At 39.7% G+C, this 22,614-nt stretch overlaps 1 protein-coding gene across 4 annotated transcripts in view; it reads left to right on the top strand.

Moving 5' to 3' along the window:
- Positions 1-22,614, top strand: part of CNTNAP5 (contactin associated protein family member 5) — a 769,018-nt gene that overhangs the window by 476,751 nt on the left and 269,653 nt on the right. For all 4 annotated transcript variants that reach the window (XM_033111359.1, XM_033111357.1, XM_033111358.1 and 1 more), the window contains exon 11: positions 4,833-4,939. In XM_033111359.1, the coding sequence (XP_032967250.1) occupies positions 4,833-4,939 (107 nt within the window). The remainder of the gene's footprint in view (positions 1-4,832; positions 4,940-22,614) is intronic.

Here is a 22,614-nt window from a genome sequence, read left to right as displayed (position 1 = left end):
TGGCCGGTAATAGTGAATGAGTGAAGCCAGATAGACTGTAGTTAACTGAACAGGCTTAGCTGAAAGAGGGCAGCTTCAGCTGGCTGCTGCACCCCAGAAATATTCATTCATTCACTCATTCAACAACCGTTTACTGAGTGCCTAGCTGTTAGCACATTGGTACTCCGTGAACAAACAAGATTCTGAAGGCAGGGACAGAGGGATGTGCTCTTACCTCATGAGTAGACTGTGAGGGGCGGGAAGGGCCTTCACGGTTTGGGGTCTAGACAGCGGTAAGAATAGAGTTGCTATCATCTGATAATTAAGGATACGGTAGAGAAGGTGGGAGGGCGAAGTAGGAGGTCAGAGAAATCAGGTTTGGACCTGCAAAGTTTGAAATATCAGTTAGACACCCAAGTGGAGTTGTGAAGCAAGCAGCTGGATTTGTGAGTCTGAAATTCAGGTGAGAAGACGGAATTTAAAATATAAACTTGGCATATAAAGTCATGAGATTTGCTATGACTATTGCTCAGTAATCAGATTTTTGTTAAACAAAAGCCAAAAATTCATAGTTCTTCTATGAAACTTTTAAAATTATAAACAAACTGACAGGCTGCATTTCCCCTAAGTCTCTCGTATCCCAGTGCTTTCCTGGTGCTTTTCCCCGGCCTTACCCACTCCAGCTGTAAACTTGTGCTTGGCCTCAGTCAAAGCTAACTTAGGGAAGTTGCCACACTGACTCTTGCTCGAGGGCAACTGCAAGAGTCTTTCTGTTCTTCCTAATGTCAGTGGAGAGACACTGATTGCCAGGCTGCTTGAAACTGGACTCTGGTGTGAATTCTTAGAAAGTTCTGCCTTTAGTCTTCTGAATGGCTGTCTCCCAACATCTTGCACAATCATCGTCCTTCTTTGAAGCAGATTCTTTGCTGTCTCCTCTGCTGTGCATCATCCTATGAAGAGAAACAGTGTGTTCCTTCCTATCTCCTTGTGAATAACCCAGCACACCACAGAACACAAGCGTGAATCCAGAACCACATATCTCTGCAGGCTGGACCGTGAGCACTGATGAGGTCCAGGGACCATTAGTGGAGGACTGTTCCTCCCACTTCGTATCTTACCTGGATTGTCCACAGCTCCAATTAGCAACAGTCCTTGTCTTTCGGAAGAATTTTGATTTGGGGAGAAATCATAAATTCTTACATCAAATGTGTGTATAACTTTTGTCCCTATTAGATTGCTTTTTTTTTTTTCCTGGCAGTCCTAATTTTTCTCTGTCTTTTCTTCTTTCATGTCTTCGTTTACTCACTGTCTTCATTTTACTTCACCTCATGTCCCTTCAGACCATGCACATTCTGCTTTGACAAAGAGGTGCACAGCTTCCAAAGTGTCTGTCCAGCCCGCTAAGTCTCCCCGGACACACATACCTTACTAGGTTGTTTGTGCTCCTGGGGAATGTGAAGAATATAGTTGTGTTCATAATTGAAAGCTTTCTTTGTTAAGCACTGCACACCAAAATATGGTGCATCCATTCACATCCGGTTAGATATGAACTATCTTTAGGATTTAGAAGATAGGTGCTCAGAGTGATCGTTTCCTAGCAATTTGAATTAAGCTCCCTGCACCTAAGATTGTGACTGTCCTCACATGTAATGCTCACCTTTCAATTCGGTAGCTCTACACTCCGCTTTCTGGGTTCATGTCTTAAGTGCTCAGTTTATGCCAAATAGAGACAAAAAGAAACAAAACACCAGTGAAAATGAACTGCTTAAAGAATATGGAAATTATACTCATAAACCTGCCCTTTTAAAATAAGCAAATTGGGGTTATGCATCTTTTACTTTGAGTGTCTACTTTACAGATGAGGTTTTCTAATCACAGTGTGTGTTGAACCAAAATGAAACAAGCTCTAAGGCAGCCGCATAAGTAGTCATTCATTTTATTCTCATTCTAGGAATATTAGATTTTCCCTTACCCAAGTATTAATTTTCCCTACCAGAATACATCATTGGTTTTTTTGAGTGGCCATAAACAAATGAATTTGTAGCCTACATTTTCACTGGGAAATGAAGTTTATTAACATTGCAATACAAAAGTCCGTGTGAGGCTTATTAAATATGTGTTCAAAGTGACCAGATAGTTATTGCATTTCCTCAAGATCCCTCCCCCTACCTGCCCAACTGAATTTGGAAATCATGAGTTTTAAAATATTTTAATGTATAGATTCTAAGGAAAATGTGTTTGTATTTCTTTTTGCATTTATAGAATGTTGATTTACAAAATATCAAAATTCTGTTAGTTGAAAATAGCAGAATTCTAACTCAAGTGAGCCTAAATACAATGAGGGTTCTCCTGGAAAGATCTTGAAGTATCTCCCAGAATCTAATATAGATTAGAACAGCCAGCCCGCAGGAATTTCACGGGTGCAACCAAGTCTTGGGAACAACAAGGACCAACCACACAAATATTGTCAGGACCCTCTCCATCTCTCTTCTCTGCTCCACGCTGCATCTCAGCATTATTTGCTCTCTCTCTCTCTCTCTCTCTCTCTCTCTCTCTCTCTCTCTCTCTCTCTCTCTCTCACTGCAGACAAGTTTTCTTCTCGTGGCTGAAAATACTGCCACTTTGAACTTCTGCATTTTCTATTTTATAGCTCCAGCCACCTAAAATAGGCTGATCTGAATTTTCTTGTTGCCAAAACCAAAGGAACTGTAGGATAAGTACCTACTGACCTGGTTTTGCTCAGCTTTCCTTCTTTAAAGCAATTAACCTTTCTTTGAGGGGAAAGAGAGGAGCAATATTTGCCAATCATGGAGTGTGTGTGTGTGTGTGTGTGTGTGTGTGGCAGGGGGTACGTTTAGGGTTGGGTTAGGGGAGAGACGTAAGGTGGGATGGGACAGGGTATAGAGAGGTCATGTAAGAACTTACTTTCAGAGGGGAAATATGGAGAAAAGTAAACTGCAAGGGAAGCAATGTTCAGAGGCAGGGAGATGTCAGCTGCAAAAGAAAAAAAAAGGTGTGAGGCCGGTAAGCAGTCACAGGCTAGCTGGAAGTCTCTCCTCCTGGATACACCCGGAGGCAGAGGTCCTTACTTGGGTTTTGAGGACAATGATGCCTCAAGATTAGAGGGGGGCAGGAACTGTGGTTCATTGAGTGACAAGCCTGTTTCTTTTTCGTTCCACCAACATGAGTCGCTGGGAGTAAAAAGGAAGGGTAGGATCTGGTGTAGGGAGGGGACCGCTTTTTTGTTTATTTATTGGTTGGTTTTTGTGGACACGATCTATAGCAAAATTACTGAGTCCTACTGTTTTCCCTGTGTTTTAAGCTATAGCTGGAGACCAAGGAGTTACCAATAAGTTCTTCCCAAACAAAAGCCCAGTCAGCACATTGAATGTTTGCTGTGCTGGGCAGAAAATTTCTAATATTATGTCTGAACTTATGCAGCAATATTAGTTTCTGGGCTTTGAAACAATCATTGCTGGAGGGTTTCCTACCTATAGGGGACATTTAAGGTAAATTGTCTTATTTCTGCCTGCCTCACATTCTCAGCAGCTCCAGGATGAGGGCTTTCATTGCATTATCCCTCTTCTGTGACTTCAGTGCTTAGACACTTTCCTCTTTGAAATTCATGTAAATATTGTTTTCAAGAATTTCCGTATTTGTCATTGCCTTTACTCTTAATTGTATTCATTACAAATATTGAGCACCTGTCAGCTTCTCTCTTAGTAGCAACAAGGCCTGCAGTGTCAAGATTTTAAATCGTGCATGTAAGGGGTGAAGATAATTACCCAAAGCACCATGTAGAAAATGGTTGAGCTGGGATTTGAACTCAGGTGGACATGGCCCTAAAGTTCATGATCTCTATCCAGTAAAAATGAACATGACTTCACTCTCATTAGACTAAGGGACACTCCCTTTTTTTTCTTCCTATTATTTTTGCAACAGAAAGTGTTAGTTTTATGTTGTGGTAGTCATTCTTTACATCTTGAATTTCCACTTAATCCAATCCCAGTTCATTATCATCCTATTTACTAATATTATATATAGTAGCTTCATGATACCACATTAATTTTATGTACTACAACTTTCCTAAGAAATGTGCAACCTGGGACACTAATCTTGATTCATTATGACATCACTAAGAATAATGATAAATAGCTTGTATACTTTCCATATTTTAAATATACCTTTAAGAGAGCCACCTAAGTGTGACTGCTGGATCAAACTATAGGAATATTTCAAAGAGTTTTTAACGTGTGTGATGAAAATATTTTTCAGAACAGTTATACTGTTTTTAGTATAAGTAGTAAAGGCCTTATTTTAAGGGTGGCTTTGGCACTTTTAAAAATGATAGAATTATTTTGCATTTAAATGAAGAGTTACCATCTTTTCAAATTTCATGTAGCCTTTTAAAAATAGAAGTTTAAAACAGATTCCTGGCCATCTCCCAAAAAAGAAGCATGAGGACAGCGACCTCAATTATCTGCACCTTTCGCCTTTCCTTTGAAAATGCAAATCCTTTCCAAAATGTAAAATTGCAATCTTTGTACATTTTTTTCCTATGGAAAATGAAAAAGCCTTACAGATTCTGACCACTTCATATTAACTTGAAGTCAATGAGATTTTGCCCCAATGTTGAAATGCTTAACTTAATTCCTAAATCAGCTCTGAGCATTTCATTGCCCAGGAGTGCTGGATGGACCCACTCCTTGTGGTAAAACAAGTTCTGTCTGAGGTAGAGGAGTATAGCAGAGCAATTTCCACTATCAATTCACACAGATGGACATAAGACATCTTTGTCCTTTTATTTCTACTGATTTGGTTTATTTTGGTTGTTTTGCTTTATCTCCCATTAGGTGTTTGCCAAACTACTGTGAACATGGAGGAAGTTGCTCCCAGTCGTGGACTACCTTCTATTGCAACTGCAGTTACACAGGTTACACTGGCACCACCTGCCATCACTGTGAGTAGATTCGTGGTTTACCCATGTTGGAATGGGCAAAAACCCTGGAATACCAGTGTTACCTTCGGGATGTAGTCAGCATGGGGCAGGCACTTTTTAGTCATTCATGCAACATGTATTTCTTGAGATCATACTATATGCCAAACACTGTAGTGGGGGTGGGCGATGCATGGATATAAGCCATATTCTCACGGAGTTTATAGTCTACCAGGAAGACAACAAGAAACGGGATATGTTGAGGTAGAGACAAGACAAGGTCCTACAGATGCACAGAGGAGTTTTTAAATCAACTGTGCCATCTTGATGGGTTAGTCACACTGCTATGATAAACAACTTAACATCTCAGTGGCCTAAGTCACAAGTGGGTCTATACACCTATGTTGTATGCCCATCACAAACTGGCAGGGGTCCCTCTTCCACACTGTCCTCATTCTGGGATGCTGACGGAGGCTCTGTCATCTGGAAGGTTGCCATGGCAGGGAGGAGGACGCACAGGGAAGTATGTGTTACTTTTTAGAGGCTTCTACTTGGAAGTGGCAAATGTTACTCCACTTGCATCCCATTGGCCAAATAAAGTCACATAGGCATGCCTAATTCAACAGGGGAGAAAGTGTCATCTTCTCACGGGGTCTGAGACAGCAGAACCAATATATTGGTGACAAGTACCGATGACCACATGTCAGTTTGGGAAGCTTCAAATAGAAGGCTTGAGCTGATCTTGCAGTAGGAGTATGATAGGGAGAAAAGGGAAAAAAAGAACACTGAATTTGCAAGTAGTTTCATGTGGCTGGAGAGTGCTGACAGCGAGAACTATATGAGAGGAAGCAGAGAGTCACACAGCTGGAACACACAAAGAATAAGGGGTGAAGAGTAAAGAATAAATGAATAACATGAGCCCTGATTTCTAGTTTTATAGTCATGTTAAAGCCAGCAAACAAAAACACATGGCACCATAGAGAAGGTTTGTCATTTAGAGAATTGTATGCCAAACTATGTATAAGTGCAATTGAGAAAGACATAATCTGAAGGTGTAGGCATCAGCTGTAGGATATTTCAGGGAAAATGTGAAATTTGTAATTGATGTAAAAGATAGAAGAATGGAAGAAGGACCTTCTAGAAAGATGTAAGAACCATACCAAGGCTGGAGCAGTACTGAGGACCAAGGTGAGAATCCCTCAGAGGCAGATATCACCAGTTTTTCTTGAGTTTCTGCTATTGACGGGATGGCACCCTGGGATGCAAAAAGGAAATAGTAGATTCCAGTTTGGCTGGAATCAGACTCTGATATAGGATGAGCAATGTCAGCGCATCCCTGAAGACCTGTCAGTCATCCCGTGGCCTCTTCTATTCCTTGGAATGTATATTCACCAAGGATGCCCATAAGGAAGTCCACTCACATTGGAGAAGAAATATCCCAATGGCCACCATGTGATGATGTTGATTTTGTTGTAAGTTGCCCAGGGAAACAGAAAACACTGACTGGCTGTATAATAAAATATCTTATTTAAAATGTTTTATTACAAACTTGGAACAGTGGATATAACACTGGACTGAGAGAGACTGGGTTTAAATTTTACCTGGCTCTTGTACTTGAACATGAACATAATTTCATTACTCCAGAGCTCCATTGCTTCACAGATCCAATGAAGGAAAACTAATGAAATTTTCTGGGCTCATTTCATGGTAAAATTACATGTTTTTATGAAAGTTTTCCAATAACACAAATCCATAAATGTTGAGTCTTGTTCAAGAAATATTACCCATAAATAGCCAAGAATAACATATACTTGTACAAAAATCATATAGGACATTTATAGGATGATCCAGATTGTAATGTTAATGCCTTTGGAAGAAGCTCAGAGGAAACAAGAATGGCCTACAATTCAACAGTGAGATAAGAGAACCCTGAGGAAGATTTAAGTCAAAGCTACCTAATTTTTAGCCAAATCACATGCCATCATTTCTATGACTTTACAACTTATTCTATTCACTTTTCTCCTAAAGTAATTTAGCAATATTTTGAAGAGCTCATCCTTATGAACACTCTGTTACTTTAATTTTTGGCATTCATCAAGCTAAAAATAAAAGATTTTCAGCTTTGAAAAAGTAAAATTGATGGAAGTAACATGCTGATTTTTAAAGGAACACTGTCAAAGTTGATGAGATGAAAACTCTACATACCAAGCCTTAAAAATACGATTCTTGAGAAAACCAAGAAGGTGCAGTAGATAAATGCAAAATTACAACTAATCTACGAAACAACTATTATTGAGAATCACCTAAAATCAAGCTGAACTGAAGCCTTTCAATGAAGGACTTGCAGAAGAAGCCACCTCCAGACTGGTAGGAAGGTCAGAAACACAGAACGGGCTGTTCCCAAACCCACGTGTGACCGACCATTAAAGATTGTGATGGTTATTTCCGCTGTGGGTGTCCCCCCATCCCCTAAAGGAGAGAGAGATACCAGCCCTGCCCCAGCCCAGGTTTCCAGTGCGGGGAAGAGAAGTCCGCATAATTTTTGATTGTGAAAAACAGTGGAGATTGTGACTAATGAGACAGTGTGCCTGCATTCACAAACACTCCTATTAAAGGGACTGTGCTCAGTCTTACCCACCAATGGAACCACTCTGAGCTCCAGCACTAAGGAAACAGCTGGATAGGCGGCAGGTGCATATGGGGGGGAATTGAGTTGTCTGACTTGGGATGGAGACTGGAGAGATGACTTTCTCCTGCATGGGTTGCTGGCAGAGGCCATTGTTTCTTTCTTGTTCCCTCCCCCTTCCCAGTGTGCGAACACAGGTAGCTGCCATTTCTGAGTCTCTGCTGTTTGTTCCCCCATCCTGGTGGGAACCCAACTCCACCCTGGTGGAGACCTGGCCCCACCCAACTTTTGTGCACACCCAGGTTGCTTTCAGTGGATTTTTCATGTAGCCTACTTACCTTGGCTCAAGCTGCACTTTCCTAGGGTCTCTCAAAGGTTCGTGGAACCCAGACAAACAGCATCTGTCTTGAGCATGTTCTGTGCCTCTGGCTGAGCAGCCCTAGCAGGCACTAGTGGCAGCCGGCCTTGGTTCGCAGCTTAGCCTCTCAAGGCTCTTCCAAGCACAGCACAGACAACAGATATCTGCGGATTTCTTTCTGGCTCCCACTAGGTAGCCCCGGGTGGGAGATGGGCTATGGCTAAAGCAGATCTACAGTGCATCCCCTCCATGGTGGTCCTGGGTCTGGTGCCCCCAGTGGCCAGCTTCAACATGAGCTGGAGCATCACCCAGCCGCCTCCAAGTACACCACACCCTAAGGGTAGATTGAGCGAGCACCAGAGTCCTGCTGAGGCAGATCCTGCTCCATAGAATCAGCCCCTGCACAACAACTCTTCCGCTGTAGTCAAGGCCAGTCCTCACAACCAGTGAGCCCAAGGGTCAGTCCCTCACATTGATGTGCAACAACCAAGGCTCAACTAAAAGAGGAGGGCACACACAACCCACACAAGGGACACACCTGGAGAGCATGGTTCGGGTAACCAGAAAGACTGGGCCACTGAACCCCACAACACACCTACATAAGGCCACTCCACTAAGACCGGAAGACATAGCAGGCCTACCTAGTATAGAAACAAACACAGGGAGGCAGCCAAAATGGGAAGACAAAGAAAAATGTCTCAAATGAATGGAGATAAGCAATATATCAGACACAGAGTTCCAACACTGGTTATAAGAATGTTCAATGATCTCATAAAAATGGAGATGGAAACATTAAAAAGAACCAGTCAGAAATAAAGGATGCAATAATGGAAATGAAAAATATAGGGAATTATCAATAGATTAGATGAAGCAGAGGATCCAACCAGCGATGTAGAAGATAAGGCAGCAAAAAACACCCAACCAGAACAGCTAAAAGAAACAAAGAATCCAAAAAATCGAGGAGAGTTTAAGGGGCCTCTGAGACAATATCAAGCGTACTGACATTCACATTATAGGTGTACCAGAAGGAGAAGAGAAAGAGTAAGGAATTGAAAACCTATTTGAAGAAATAATGATAGAAAACTTCCCTAACCTGGTGAAGGAAATGGACATACAAGCCCAGGAAGCACAGAGTGTCCCAAATAAGATACATCTAAAGAGGCCAACACCAAGACACATTATAATTAAAATGCCAAAGGTTAAATACAAAGACAGAATCTTAAAAGCATCAAGAGAAAAGCACTTAGTTACCTACAAGGGAGCCCCCATAAGATTGTCAGCTGATTTCTCACAGAAACTTTGCAGGCAAGAAGGGAGTGGCAGGAAATATTCAAGTGATGAAAAGCAATGACATACAACCAAGCAAGATTGTCATTTAGAATTGAAGGACAGATAAGGAGCTTCCCAGACAAGGAAAAGCTGAAGGAGTTCATTACCACCAAACCAGTATTACAAGGACTGTTAGAGGGACTTCTTTAAGATGGGAGGGGGTTTAAGGATGGGTGAAAGGGAAGGGGTTAAGAATAACAAATTAGTTGTTATACAGTAGTCATGGGGATGTAGGTTATAGCATAAGGAATATAGTCAACAATATTGTAATAACTAGATATGATGCCAGATAGGTACTAGGTCTATCAGGGTGATAGATGGGAATGGGGTTGGGGTCAGGGTCAAAAAGGTGAAAGCATTAAGAAATATAAATTGATATTTAAAACAGTATGGGGAATACAATCAACAATGTTGTAAAGATCATGTAAGGTGCCAGATGGGCACTGGACTTATCAGGGGGAGCACGCCATAGACAGTGTCGATGTCTGACCAATGCACCATACATCTGAAGGGCTGAAGTAGAATAATATTGAATGTTGACTATAACTAAATATATACGTCATCATAGGATATGGAGTACAGCATAGGGAAGATAGTTGATGGTATTGTAACAGCTATCTAAGATGTCAGAGGAGTAGTAGCTTGGGGGGAGTGGGTTATCACTTTATGAGGGGTTTAAATGTCTAACTATTACATTGCTGTGTATTCCTGAAACTAATACAAATACTATTTTTTTAATAATTGAAATTAAGTATTTATTTTGGGGTTTCACAGCAGATCATACATAACTACATAGAAAGTTTAGTAAATTGAAAATGGATGGACCTAAAAGGTCTCATACTAAGTGAAGTAAGTCAGATAGAGAAAGACAAATACCATATGATCTCACTTATATGTGGAATTTAAAGAAAAACATAACAAACAAACAAAACAGAAATAGACTCATAGATAGAGAACAAAGTGATGGTTGCCATCTGGGAGTGGTATTGGACTGAATGAAGGGAATAGGAAATACAAATTGGTAGTTACAAAATAGTCATGAGGATATAAAGTTCATAGGGAATATAGTCAATAATACAGTAATAACTCCTGGGGGGTGCCAAAAAATGTGTACAAATGGATACTTTGGTCAACGTTGCTCAAGCAATAGTTTGCCATAATCAGAAGTGTCTGGACACTGATGGTAACCCCTTTGAGCACCTCTTGTAATTGCAGAAGTCAAATGTAACTTGTGTCCATTGTTTGTTATTGGTATATATTAAGTATTGCAATTTTAATACAGTTTTCCTATCTTAAAATATGTATACATTTTTGTGGCACCCTCTGTATGTGTGGTGCTATGAGGGTGCTAGACTTATTGGGAGGAATACCTCGTAAATTATATAAATGTCTAACCACTATACTGTACACCTGAAACTAATATAAAATAACATTGAATGTCAAGTGTAATTGAAAAAGAAAAACTATCATTCTCTTATTTTATTTTTTGGTTTTATCACCTTCCCGTTCTGCTTTCTGTGAAATTGCTGAGCGGTTACACTGTGGGCTGCAACAATGATAAACCCCTTGTTCCCTTCTGGAGACCCAGCCAGGACAAAGCAGAGGCACTTGTGTGACTCTGAGGTTTGACAAGCATACCTTGGAGACTGTGCAGTTTAAGAATTTGTCCTTCTTTTAACTACCCTCCCCCCGGTGTGTAAGGACCATTGCTTTCAGTCTCTTTGTAAACTGAACGGATCAAGCTGTGCTTCATGTCTTCAAAAAGCATGTGTCTTACACACGGGGCATCAGATCTGAGAGCTAGCTACCAAAATGAAGAAGGTGACACACAGGGTACCCTCAACCAAAACAAAACAAGCAAGTTCAAGATTCTACACTTTTGGAAATGGCAATGTTTTGGGTGTGTTGAGGCATATTTTCTCGAAGCAATCACAATCAGAACAGTAAACGCAAGGTCTTCAGATGTTTTTAAAAGTAATAATTTCTTGAGTGTTCTCTGAGTCTTTTGCCCTTTGAAGCTCTTCAGGGTTAGCTTTGCTTATACATTATTGGTTCTTTCTAGTAAATATGAACCAATAGAGCTGATTTAGAACAGATAGAATTAACTTCTTTCTGTCCAGCTTTTGTGAATAAGAGAGAGTTCTAGTTGAGGGAAGGGTAGGTGCACTCTCTGAGGAAAAATGACAAAATGGGAATTCTGAGTCTTTAGACATAGCAGGTTGCTGTCAAAAGTAGATATATCATCATTCCACTTGAATTTTCTTTCCTTCTTATCTGTTGACACAGAAAGAACTTGGGTATGCAAATTAGGTTACTCTTGACATGAACCTTGTCCAAGACCACTTCTTTATGAAGGAAGTGATGAGTATGTGGGCAAGTCCTATCCAATCTGTGGTGGCTTCACCACATGAGGAGAAAATATGAGACCATCACTTATCCCACATCTGCCATCATATCATGTCTGTCACTTGTTTTGGTTAGGAATTTTCCCTTCTAAGTTTTATCCTGTTCTCCAGAACAGTAACTGAAGGTAAATCCTTGTTTGCAGTTCATATCAAGCCCTGGCAACCCACACAATGTTCAGGGCCTTCAGATCACCAGAGACAGTTACCATGGTTATTGATTTTATACAGCGTACAAGTTTAGAAGTTGTATATTTAAAGTCAAACTTCTAAGTACTCAAGGTATATCTTGGTCATGGTATATCATGTCTACCTTATTAGGAATCCAAATTGAGATTAAAAAGAAGTTTTGATTATGGGGTCTTAAAGAAGATCAGTATACAACATAATGATAAGCTAAGATGGGTATTATTATCGTCTCCATTTTACAGATGAGCACGTTGAGGTCCAGAAAGGATACATCACTTCCTCAACGTCACTTAGCAAGTAAATGGTAGAACTGGGACTTGAATGGAGTGCATCTGGCTACAGACGTCAGATGCTTAGGCTTTATATCTTATTTCCTTTTTCAATCAAGTGAGGCATTTGCAAATCTCTGTACATGAACTTAGTGATGGAGCATTCATGACATTTTTCATATTGCTTGAGACACGCTATGGTATTGTGATACCATAATTGAAAATAGCATTCTAAAACACTGAGAGCTGAGAAAGTTTTTGTGTTCTAGAATAATCATAAAATTACCATAGAAGTAACTAGGATGAGTTGGAACTTGAAAAAACAGCTAAAATTTGAATCGATATAAAGAATAGGGAGCCTACTGAAAACAGAGAGACTGGAAAGAGCCAAGACCTGATGGAAGGAATATACTGGGGGTGCCAAATAAATGTATACACATGACTTGTATTCATCTTTTGTTATCGGTATATATTGAGTATTACAATTTTAATAGTTTCTTTCCTTTCTTAAAATGTATACACATTTTTCGACACCCTTGGTATACGCTATGTTTTGGAACAATGCAGATGTTTGCCTGGCTCAAGAAAGGAAAAATGAATAGCTTCATTTGTTCATTCCTGAATCCCAAATGGGATTTCTATGATTCACTTTTCCTATGGGGAAATCTGAGTTCGCTTCTCATTGTGACCAAAGCCTTTCACATGCTCTGTCAATATCTATAAATACCACTTTAATAAGTACATCATAAATAGTCTATTTAATGACACTTTTGTTTTTATTTAACAACTTCAATATTTTCCTTTCTAGAGGAGAGGGATCCTGTATTTTTCCAAATATATGTTATTATAAACAATGTTCCGGTGAGCATCTTTGTGCCTATTTCTTTAACCCCACATATTCTATTGTTTTCTTGAACTAGCTTTAGAAATGGCATTATTGAGTCAAAGCTGATGAATAGTTTTATGGATCTTGATTCATATCGTCAACTTGTTTTCCTAAAGCCATGCTACAGTTTAAGCTCTGATCACTACTGTCTGACATCTTGTTTCACTTCTCTGACAGAACTGTTTGCTGTAATTTATAAAAATGTTTGGCATGTATTGTTACTAAAGCATTTGCATATTGAAGTTGAAATTATTATTGACTGTCGTGGACAGTTACAGATAAAGCAGAAGTTTTGTTTTGTTTTTAGATGACTTGTAGAATAGGGATAAGATTGTCTCCCCAGAATCTCATTTCATCACTCCACAAGTACCTTTTGAAAGCACATCTGGTGTCAGTAACTATGCATTGTGATGATTACTCTCATGTTGAGTGGAGTCAATAAGTGATACAACTACTTATTTGTTACCTCTCTGTCTGTTTTGGAGTGGGACTTGCTTGATCTTCTCAATATCTATGCCTGATGACTTTCACATGTGCCCTTTTCAGGGTCTCTTCACCATTTTTCAGCCTTTGCTAATCCCTTTCAGTGTAGAACTCTCTGACATCCTAATAATGCCTTTTAGCTCACTTATCAGCTTGCAAGAGGATGTCAGCTCTCTCTCTCTCACAAGCCTGATATAGTGCTCCTCCCACTGGGCAGTCAATAGCCAGGTATTGATTGGAAGCATATCAAGTTGTCTGGGTATCAGACCCTACAGTAGTCATCACGGAGGTATAACACTGCTATTTTAACAGTAGGTAAATGGTCCGCTAACTGCATGACATTTTATGGTTGGAGATGGTAGGGGATTTGGGTAATAAGAGGGTTTATTTAAAAGCATCACTCATATCTCTTAGCTCAGGTCAACTCATATTCTAAATTATCCTGTGGGTTCCTATTAGGAGCCAAATAAAATGTATCTTCATGCTTAACTCTGAATGTCATCAGCAGATATTTCCAGCTGCAAGTAGACACCTTAAGAAGAATAAAAAAGCCAGTAATGAATCATTGAATCCGTACGCTGCTTCATTTTATGACACTAACCACAGTCTTTTGTGTCATCATTATTTTTATTCATGTTAACTCCCTACTGAGACTATAAACTCCTTTAGGGAAGGAACTCTGTTTTATTTATATTTGTACTACCTGTTTCCATGGAATTGGTGACACAAAGGGCATATCATGTAATTGGTGAGACAGATAATTAAGCAGAAATAAGAGAATTCAGTTGGGCATTAGATGGGGACTCCATAAGGACAGGATGGTGTCTGAATCTTCTCTGTGTCTCCAGACCCTTGTTTGATGCCTGACACATAGTAGATATGTGCTGTTTGTAATGCACAAACATAGATGAATGAATATATGCACACAGTTATTTCAGGTTGCTGGGGCAAGGGCACTGTCACTTGCTGGGGAAGGTGACAAAGTTTTTGGAATAATTGACCTTTGAGCAGAGACTTGAAGAATGAGACAAAACAAGAGCAAGGAGAAGGAAGAGAGAGCAGCATGTACAAAAGCAGAGGGACAGGAAGGGTCTTGCAACAAAGAGAGGACTATAAGATGTCAAGCATAGCTTGACTCTATGATGAAAAGGAGGGAGGTAGAGAGGCAGGAAGCACAGCCAGAGCAGAAGATGGGTGGTAAATGGAGAAGGAGCTTGCTTCTCTAGAAGCATCCACAATTTTGGTTTCATTTTAAAGCTGGGCATTACTTGTTAATATTTATTTTGTTGTTTGCTTCCTTCCTGGTTCATTTCTTTGTAGAAATACAGCTGTGATGGTATTGTGGGGCGTGGACTGAAGTTGGAAGGTGTGGGTGCCAGGGAGAAATAGTGGGTGCTATTTGCAATTGTGTGGGCAACAAATAATGTGAGTCAGTGTAAGCTAGAAAGAAGGCACATGGCTTGAAAAGCTGTATCTAAAATTGGATAAAACAGAATTGAAGACAAATCAAATATAGCAGAGAGAAGAATGGCTGTTAGCTTTTCGGCTTGGAAGACTTCCTGAGTGAAGGATGCGGTGACTACGTTCTCAGGTGTGTCTGGGCCTGATAGTCTAGTATCAAATCCATGCCTACAACTTACAGGACATAAAATCCAGGGCAAATTTTGTGGGCTCTACGTGCTTCACTTTCCACATGATGACATGGAGCTAATAATAACATCTGCCTAGCAGAAATATCATGAAAATTAAATAAAGGAATCCCTGTAATGTATTCAGTTTGGTGACTGTCAAATGCAAAGACCCTGTTTCATTTTAGACACTATTTGAACAGAGGATGTGTAGGCAGAGCAGGAGACACTGGAGATGCTGTAATCAGTTCAGTTTGGGACATGATGTTTACATGGAGAGATGTCCACTGTGCAGAAGTAGCTGGAAAGGCTCAGACTGAAGTCCGGGGAAAATCAGAATCATTGGATGTCTGGTTGCTGAAGCCGTTTGAGTAGATGAAGTCAATAGGGTGTGGTAGGCCAAGGTTGGAACCTGCAATGTCACATTTTAAAGGATCCAAGAAGAGAGACAACGATGAAGGAATGGTGAGGGGTAAAAACAAGAACTAAAAAATGTGGTAACCTAAAAGGAAGAAGGAGGGGTGTTCCGAAATAGATTATAAACAGGAATGTCCAAGTAATACCGTGTTTCCCCCAAAATAACACCTAGCAGTACCATTAGCTCTAATGCGTCTTTTGGAGCAAAAATTAATACAAGACCCAGTCTTATTTTACTATAAGATGGGGTCGTATATAATATAATATAATATAATGTCATGTCATGTCATGTCATATCATATCATATCATCATATCATATCATATCATATGATATCAAGTCTTATATTAATTTTTGCTCCAAAAGATGTATTAGAGCTGATTGTCCAGCTTGGCCTTATTTTCGGGGAAACATGGTATCCCCAAGTGTTATATGAAGATTACTTCTTCAACAATATGGTTGGTAATTGTTGAATGACTGGGCAGGTGTTTAAAAAAGAAACTGGAGAAAAACCATTAGGGAAAAAAAACAAAAAAAAAACAACACCGTTTTTCTGCAGGTGACCTACGACTGTGGCAGTATTGGAATGTATTAGCATTTGTGTTCCAAGAAGATTTGTTAACTGATGATCATTGTAGCTGTTAAGATGAAGTGATTCACAACCATTAACTTCCATTGACATGACTCTCCTTCAGGAGAAAAGACCAACATCCGTTAACAACCAAGTAATACAAGGCAGTGTGTGATTACATGAATCAGATTGACTGCGGGTGGGTGCTCTTCTGTGGAGGGAGGGATCAGAGCAGGCTGAACTGAATGTGAACCAGTGCTTCAAGGATTGATCGGGTCTGATCAGGGCCAGACTTGAGTTGGCAGAGAAGTCTTAGGAAAGTGTTTTTCAAGGGTGAGTGAGAATCAAAGAAAGGACTTGAAATAAAAATGAGAATGGAGAATGTTTGGGTTTCACTCAAAGCACTTGCCTAAGAAGAGGAGAATGGGCATTTGGTAAGCTCCTTTTATAGGTCATACATTGTACTTGGTGGTTTACATGTATCATCTCACTTTCTGAGGCCCCCTCACATTCTTAACTCCAACCTTATTTGACTATGGCAATTCTTCAACCGTCTGAGTTTTAACGCATGCAAATCTCTTGACTAGAAACGATTCTTATCATTCTCTTTGCCTAGTCACCTCTGTCAACTCCTGCAAAAAGTCTACCCAGATATTTTTCCTCACTCCTTCAGTATCCACACACACTGAACTTTTCGCACCATATTATAGGGGAATGTTTTGTTCTTGTTTTCCTTCCCAAACTGCAAATGTTTGGTGTATTCCTCTCTGTATAGCTGACATCTACTGACATGTAGCAGAAGATCAATGAATGTAAACATCCTATCATGACCAAAATGCTTAGGGCCACAGAGCTGGTGGAAGTGGGATTTGAACTCAGTTCTACATGGCTTGAAAGTACTGCTGCTTCACATTACACATCACTAAGTGGAAGACAGAATAATCTTAAATATTTTATGGAACATGGCAGGATTTAAAAACAAAACTGGCACAAAAACATCTTATCAGAGCAGGGGAGGAATAAAGGGTATACATTCACCTCGGATTGATTTTCTTCCTGTTGAGCACATTTTAATGATTTAAGAGTTTCCCACACTCATTTCCTACATGTTAATTTGTTTTATTTCTTCTTTCATTCCTCTTTCTCTCCATCTCTCTCTATATATCTCCCCACCCCTTCATTAATTGGGGCTGTTCTAAAGTTAACTTCAAATACTTTCATTGGATTGACAAAGTGCGAGAAATGTAATCACAAGTTTTGGCTTTGTTCCAAGCCTTTAGAAGCAACAAAAGATCCTGAAATATGAGAGAAGATAATTAACTGGGGATGATTTAATTGTTAATATTGCCTTTCTTTGGAGAGTCATTGATATTTACTTTGAACACTGAGCAGAAACAATGAGTATTTATTTCTACTTTCAATCAGCATAAGACTAATTACTATAGAAATACAAAGCTCAGGTATGTCCCATGAGTTAGAAATAATCTGGATCAGATACATACATATTAAACTCAATATTTGAAGGCACATCCTCCATCTGTGCCTCAGCTTTGGATCCAGACAGATTTAAGTTATATTTATAGCTTTCTGGTCTTGGACAAATTACTTTTTTCAGCCTTGGTTGCTTGATCTCTAAAATAACAACTCATGGAAGCAGTTATTGTGTAGACTAGAGGAAAGCAATGGAAAACATTTGGCATAATATTTGGGATTTGACATTTCCATGTTAAGTGGTATCTATTATATATTTTAAATTATGTTTGTGAAAGTTTAGGAATATTTTTTCATGCAAGAGACATTTAATAATTTATCTTCCTATGCTACCAAAACATATGGCTCCAGGAACACTTTTGACACACAGATTATAAAATAGATATTAGGTGCTGGCGTAGGTGTTGCCATAAGTGGAAGGACTGAGAGGCACAATGTCACTGAAAGAAGAGCAAGCTGGGCTCAGGAGGCCTGAGTCAGATCTATCTCTGCTACAGTGACCTTCAGCAAGTCACGTGCTTCTTGTAACTCATATTCCTCATGAGATAATATGGGTTGTACATAGATTATGCATGGTCCCATAGAAAAATTATTTTGATATGCTCCAGCAGTATGAATCAGAATGAGTATGTTGCTTCACTTGGGTGTGCTGTAATCACTCTGTACACTTCTTCTTTCTCATCTGAGCCATTTTCTAATGTTCTAGCTCAGAATAATATTTGCATCTATCATATAGCCTTTCTCTTATCTAAGGTTTAGAAAACACTGAGTGTTCCTTCTCATTATTACCTCAAAAAACTTTTAGAGGTAAAACAAATGAAAACATAATAGGTGTTTTGTAAGGGTCACAAATGCTTAAAGCTCTTTCATCTTGCCCTTGAAACATTTGTTAAGTAGAAGCACTGTGGTTTACATTTGGAATGGATCAACTCAAGGAATAATAAGAGTAAAAAGTAATAACAGAAAGAGAGAGACCGTGTGACTTACAAATTTTATTTTAAATAATAGAGTGAGACACTAAATTTTCATGTAAGGAAGGGATTCTCAGTATGCTCAGTTTGAAGCTTGCAAAAATATTTTGACTGTGGGAGTGAGAAATAAAATTCAGAAAATATTTCTTCACCCATTAAAATTCTATGACACAATAACACTGTGACCTATGGCAAGTTATTTCACCAATTTGAGACTCACTTGTGTCATACACCCAGATAAAATAATAGAATCTGTCCCTTATTGCTACTGGGATAAATTCATGAATCAATGGGCGTGAAATCTCTTTGACAAGTACAATCTAACCTTTCCTTATAGATTCCTTCTCCTTATGTATTTACAACACTTTATTCTCACTGCAACCTTGGTGAAGGAGAAGGCATGTATTCAGAGGAAGGACCACAGGTTCAGAATAGTTTAGAACGGCGAACCCAAGAACGTTCTGGTAGAAGACCTCATAAGACTGAAACCCAGATATTCTCCTTGTCTCTGACTTTGTCCGTGTGAGTCTCCTACAACAGTGTCTTCAGCTATATCACGTTCTAATTGTCGTTAGTGAGATTCCAGTGCAACTTTTAATTTTAGTTTTTGTTACTTTTTATTCTAAAAGCAACTCTTGAATATATTCCTGCTCAGCTCCAAATCCTTCAATGGCTCCATAGCATTATATAGCTCCTGGTTCTCACTCAGTAAGAGTGGTTCTTCATTATTTGGAGGCCTCCTAAACCACACAGCTTTCAGTCGTGGCCCCATATGTACCCATGTTAGAGTAGCTCTGAGCAACTTTTCATTCCTTAAGCACATGAAATTCTTTTTATTGCTCCATTCTTCTGCCCCTGAATGTTCTTTCTGACTTGTTTTCCAGATAATTCTGAATTCTACCTCAACACTCGAACATCGCTTTCATATGGACAAGCGGTTGCAATAATCGATCGTTTGGTTTTTCTCTGGTATTAGTTTGAGCTCCTTGAAGTCAGGCACTTTGGCTTTTCCTGCATACTTAACCCCGTCGCAAGTGCCACGTTGGGAATACTACACATGCAAAATGAGTGGTGAAAGATTGGGGCTCCCATTGTGAACTTGTGGGCACATCCTTGAGGTGTATTTGTGTGTTTTCTCCATTGAGAGGAGGTCAAAGACAACATATCATATGATGCCCCACGGTATCTGTTAGCTTCCTCTTCGGCCTGGTTTTAATTTGATGAAAGAACGGAGGCCCCTGCTTTGAATTCAAAGCACACTCCTTAAAGACCCAACGTCCAGGCCCCTATGACTCCCAAACTGGCTGGTAAATCATCTTTCAGTTGGCAGAGTCATAGCGCATGATTTTAAGGCACTAGCCTAAATAGGACTTTTGTGTAAATAATGTATGTAGGAAACATAAAAAGGAGATAAAGCTGCCCATCGTCACAGCAGAACATGTAACTGAGTTTATTAGTCTGTCAACGAGACATTGTCAAAGTCAGTTTTTGGCAGCACGGATTTCCCGCTGGCAGCGAATGTGATGATGAAGACTTTGGCAGTCACCCCCTTGCTCCTGTCTCCCTGATCCCACTGATGTGACAGCTGGAGGAGGAAGTAGCGAACATGTCTGCTAACACTTGATTGCACTGCTGCATGTGGACTAAACGGGCATTCAGTGGGCTGACCAGTGTAACTTGCAGACTGGGGGTGCCTGGAGCTCACAGGCCTTCTGAGTAAAGGCCTATGCTCTCTAGCGTCTACCTAGCAGAGTCTTTGGTCCAATGACATCACTAGGAGGTTATCAAAAGAAGCAGAAAATACATATATATTTTAAATTTTGTCTTTTTTTTTTTTTTTTTTTTTTTTTTTTTTTTTAATGGAGACGAAATAAGAAAAGAGAATTGTTTTTGAAAACTAGCCTCCCTTGGGTTCAAGACCAGGCTCTAGAAATTACTAATTGAGTAACCCGGGAAAAATTACTCACTTTCTTTGTACCTTGGGTTTTGCATCTCTAAATATAGGAATAACAAAATCTGTATCAGGATTTCTTTTTTTTTCTTAATTAAAGTTTATTGGGGTGACAATTGTTAGTAAACTTACAGAGATTTCACGTGTACAATTCTGTAATGCATCATCTATACATCACATTGTGTTCACCACCCCGGATTTTTTCATGATTGTGTAAGAACTCATACTTAGACCATCAAGTGTAGTGCTTATATGTAGGAGGCCCTTGATTTAGTTCACCAACCCTCTGCACTTTCACCTTTTCTTCTCTTCTATACGTAAACATCTAGATGAGTAACAAATTCTGATTTCTATGTTTGGAAGGCAACTTATTCGTTATTTCCATCCTTCCTCAAGTCGATGAGGTAGAAACATCCCGATCAATAACTCCTGCTATTATTGTGCTTCTCTGGTGGCTAGAAGGTTGGTTTCTCTTAGAAGCTGACTTTCTCTGGTCAGTCTTTGTTGTGTCTTCAGTGAGCCTACTATGGGGACCTCCCATTTAGGCCATCTTTGCAGAGTTTTGAGGAGTCCCCCAAAGAACAGGACTTACCATCATTTTCTCCCACCACTGTCACACCTCAGGAATGAAGTGTGATGTTGGTAAGCTCCATAATTCTTGAAATCATTGGATCAGAATTAGGTGATAATAATCAGGGTGAGAAACTCTTTTACTTATTTTAACTAATATGTGGTATACTTATCAGCATATTACAATAATTACGATAGATCCCCTAATCAGTGAACATAGATGATTACACACTATATTTGGGCTGCTGTTATGTTAGGATTTAATGGAGATGTTTATTTTCATTTAGCACCAATTCTCATGAATCTGTTCTCCTTTCAGATCACTCTTCCACAAAACATACGTTTATATTCAGGCATATGTAAATAGGTACCTACTCTGGGTCCAGCAGTGACCACTGGGTGATACCTGAGCAACTGAAGATCTGATTCTCATTCTGAAGGAATTTAAAATTAACAAGAATGGAAGGGGGGAACCTATGTTATATACTCAGAAAATAACACAAGATTGTACATAGTCAAAGAATAAATTTAAGATAGGTATAGGTCAAAATGTAGGCCCCATGCATGGAGGATGAGATAAGACATGAAAGGAGAGAAGACTCAGTAATTCTGTACTTGAGCTGAACCTAGTACAGCTGTGTGATCTACACAGCCAGAGAAAGTGTGTGTCTGTGGCGGGGGGCAGGGTCAAGAATCCAGGGTGACACTAATTTGGCTGGAGTTGGATTATGTAAGGACACTGACTTGGATAGATGGAGTGCTTATTGATGGAGAGGAATGATGAAAAATTGGTGTGAGTCAGGTAGGATTCAAGCAGAGAAACAGGATCTGGAAGGGATATAAGTATTCAGAGATTTATTGTAAGAAACCGACTTATACAACTGTGGGAGCTGGCTAGGCAAGTCTGAGGTCCAGAAGGCAGGCAACAAAGAAGGGCAGCCTGGAAGCCAGAGGCATGAGCCGAAGATGCAACCCAAAAGTGCAATTCCTTCTGCACAAACCTCAGCTGTGCTCTTAAGGCCTTTCAACCAAGTGAAGCAGGCCCACCCGAATATTTCAGGATAATCTGTGACTTAAAGTCAACTGATTATGAACTTTAAGCACATCTACACAATACCTTCATACCAGCACCGAGATTAGTGTTTGACTGAATTATTAGAGATGATAGTTGAGTCCAGTTGATATAAAACTGACCATTACCGTCTGTCCATTTGTCAACTTGGCGTCTATACTCCACTCCTTCAACCGTACTGAGTTATACTTCTATGTAGCATGTCCTAGGTCTGCTTGACATGGTACCACTGCCCTGCACATGCCTGATATAATTTAGGTTTATGCATACCTTATTATATAGCACAGTGGTACCCCTATGGGCCCGAGTGTGACTAACATGCTAAACACGTGATATTTTACGCAATCAAACACGACTCTATATTGATCTCCTACCCTTGCTTTGAATTTTACTTAATGAAGATAAATTTCTCTTACTTTTGGATACAGTCTTGGTATGACTCAGGAATTTTCTTCTTACTCTTAGGTGATAGACTGACTTCCTTATG

This window comes from Rhinolophus ferrumequinum, chromosome 8 (genome assembly GCF_004115265.2).
Source record: "Rhinolophus ferrumequinum isolate MPI-CBG mRhiFer1 chromosome 8, mRhiFer1_v1.p, whole genome shotgun sequence".
Classification (NCBI taxonomy): domain Eukaryota; kingdom Metazoa; phylum Chordata; class Mammalia; order Chiroptera; family Rhinolophidae; genus Rhinolophus; species Rhinolophus ferrumequinum.
This window is presented reverse-complemented; position numbering and strand designations above follow the sequence as displayed.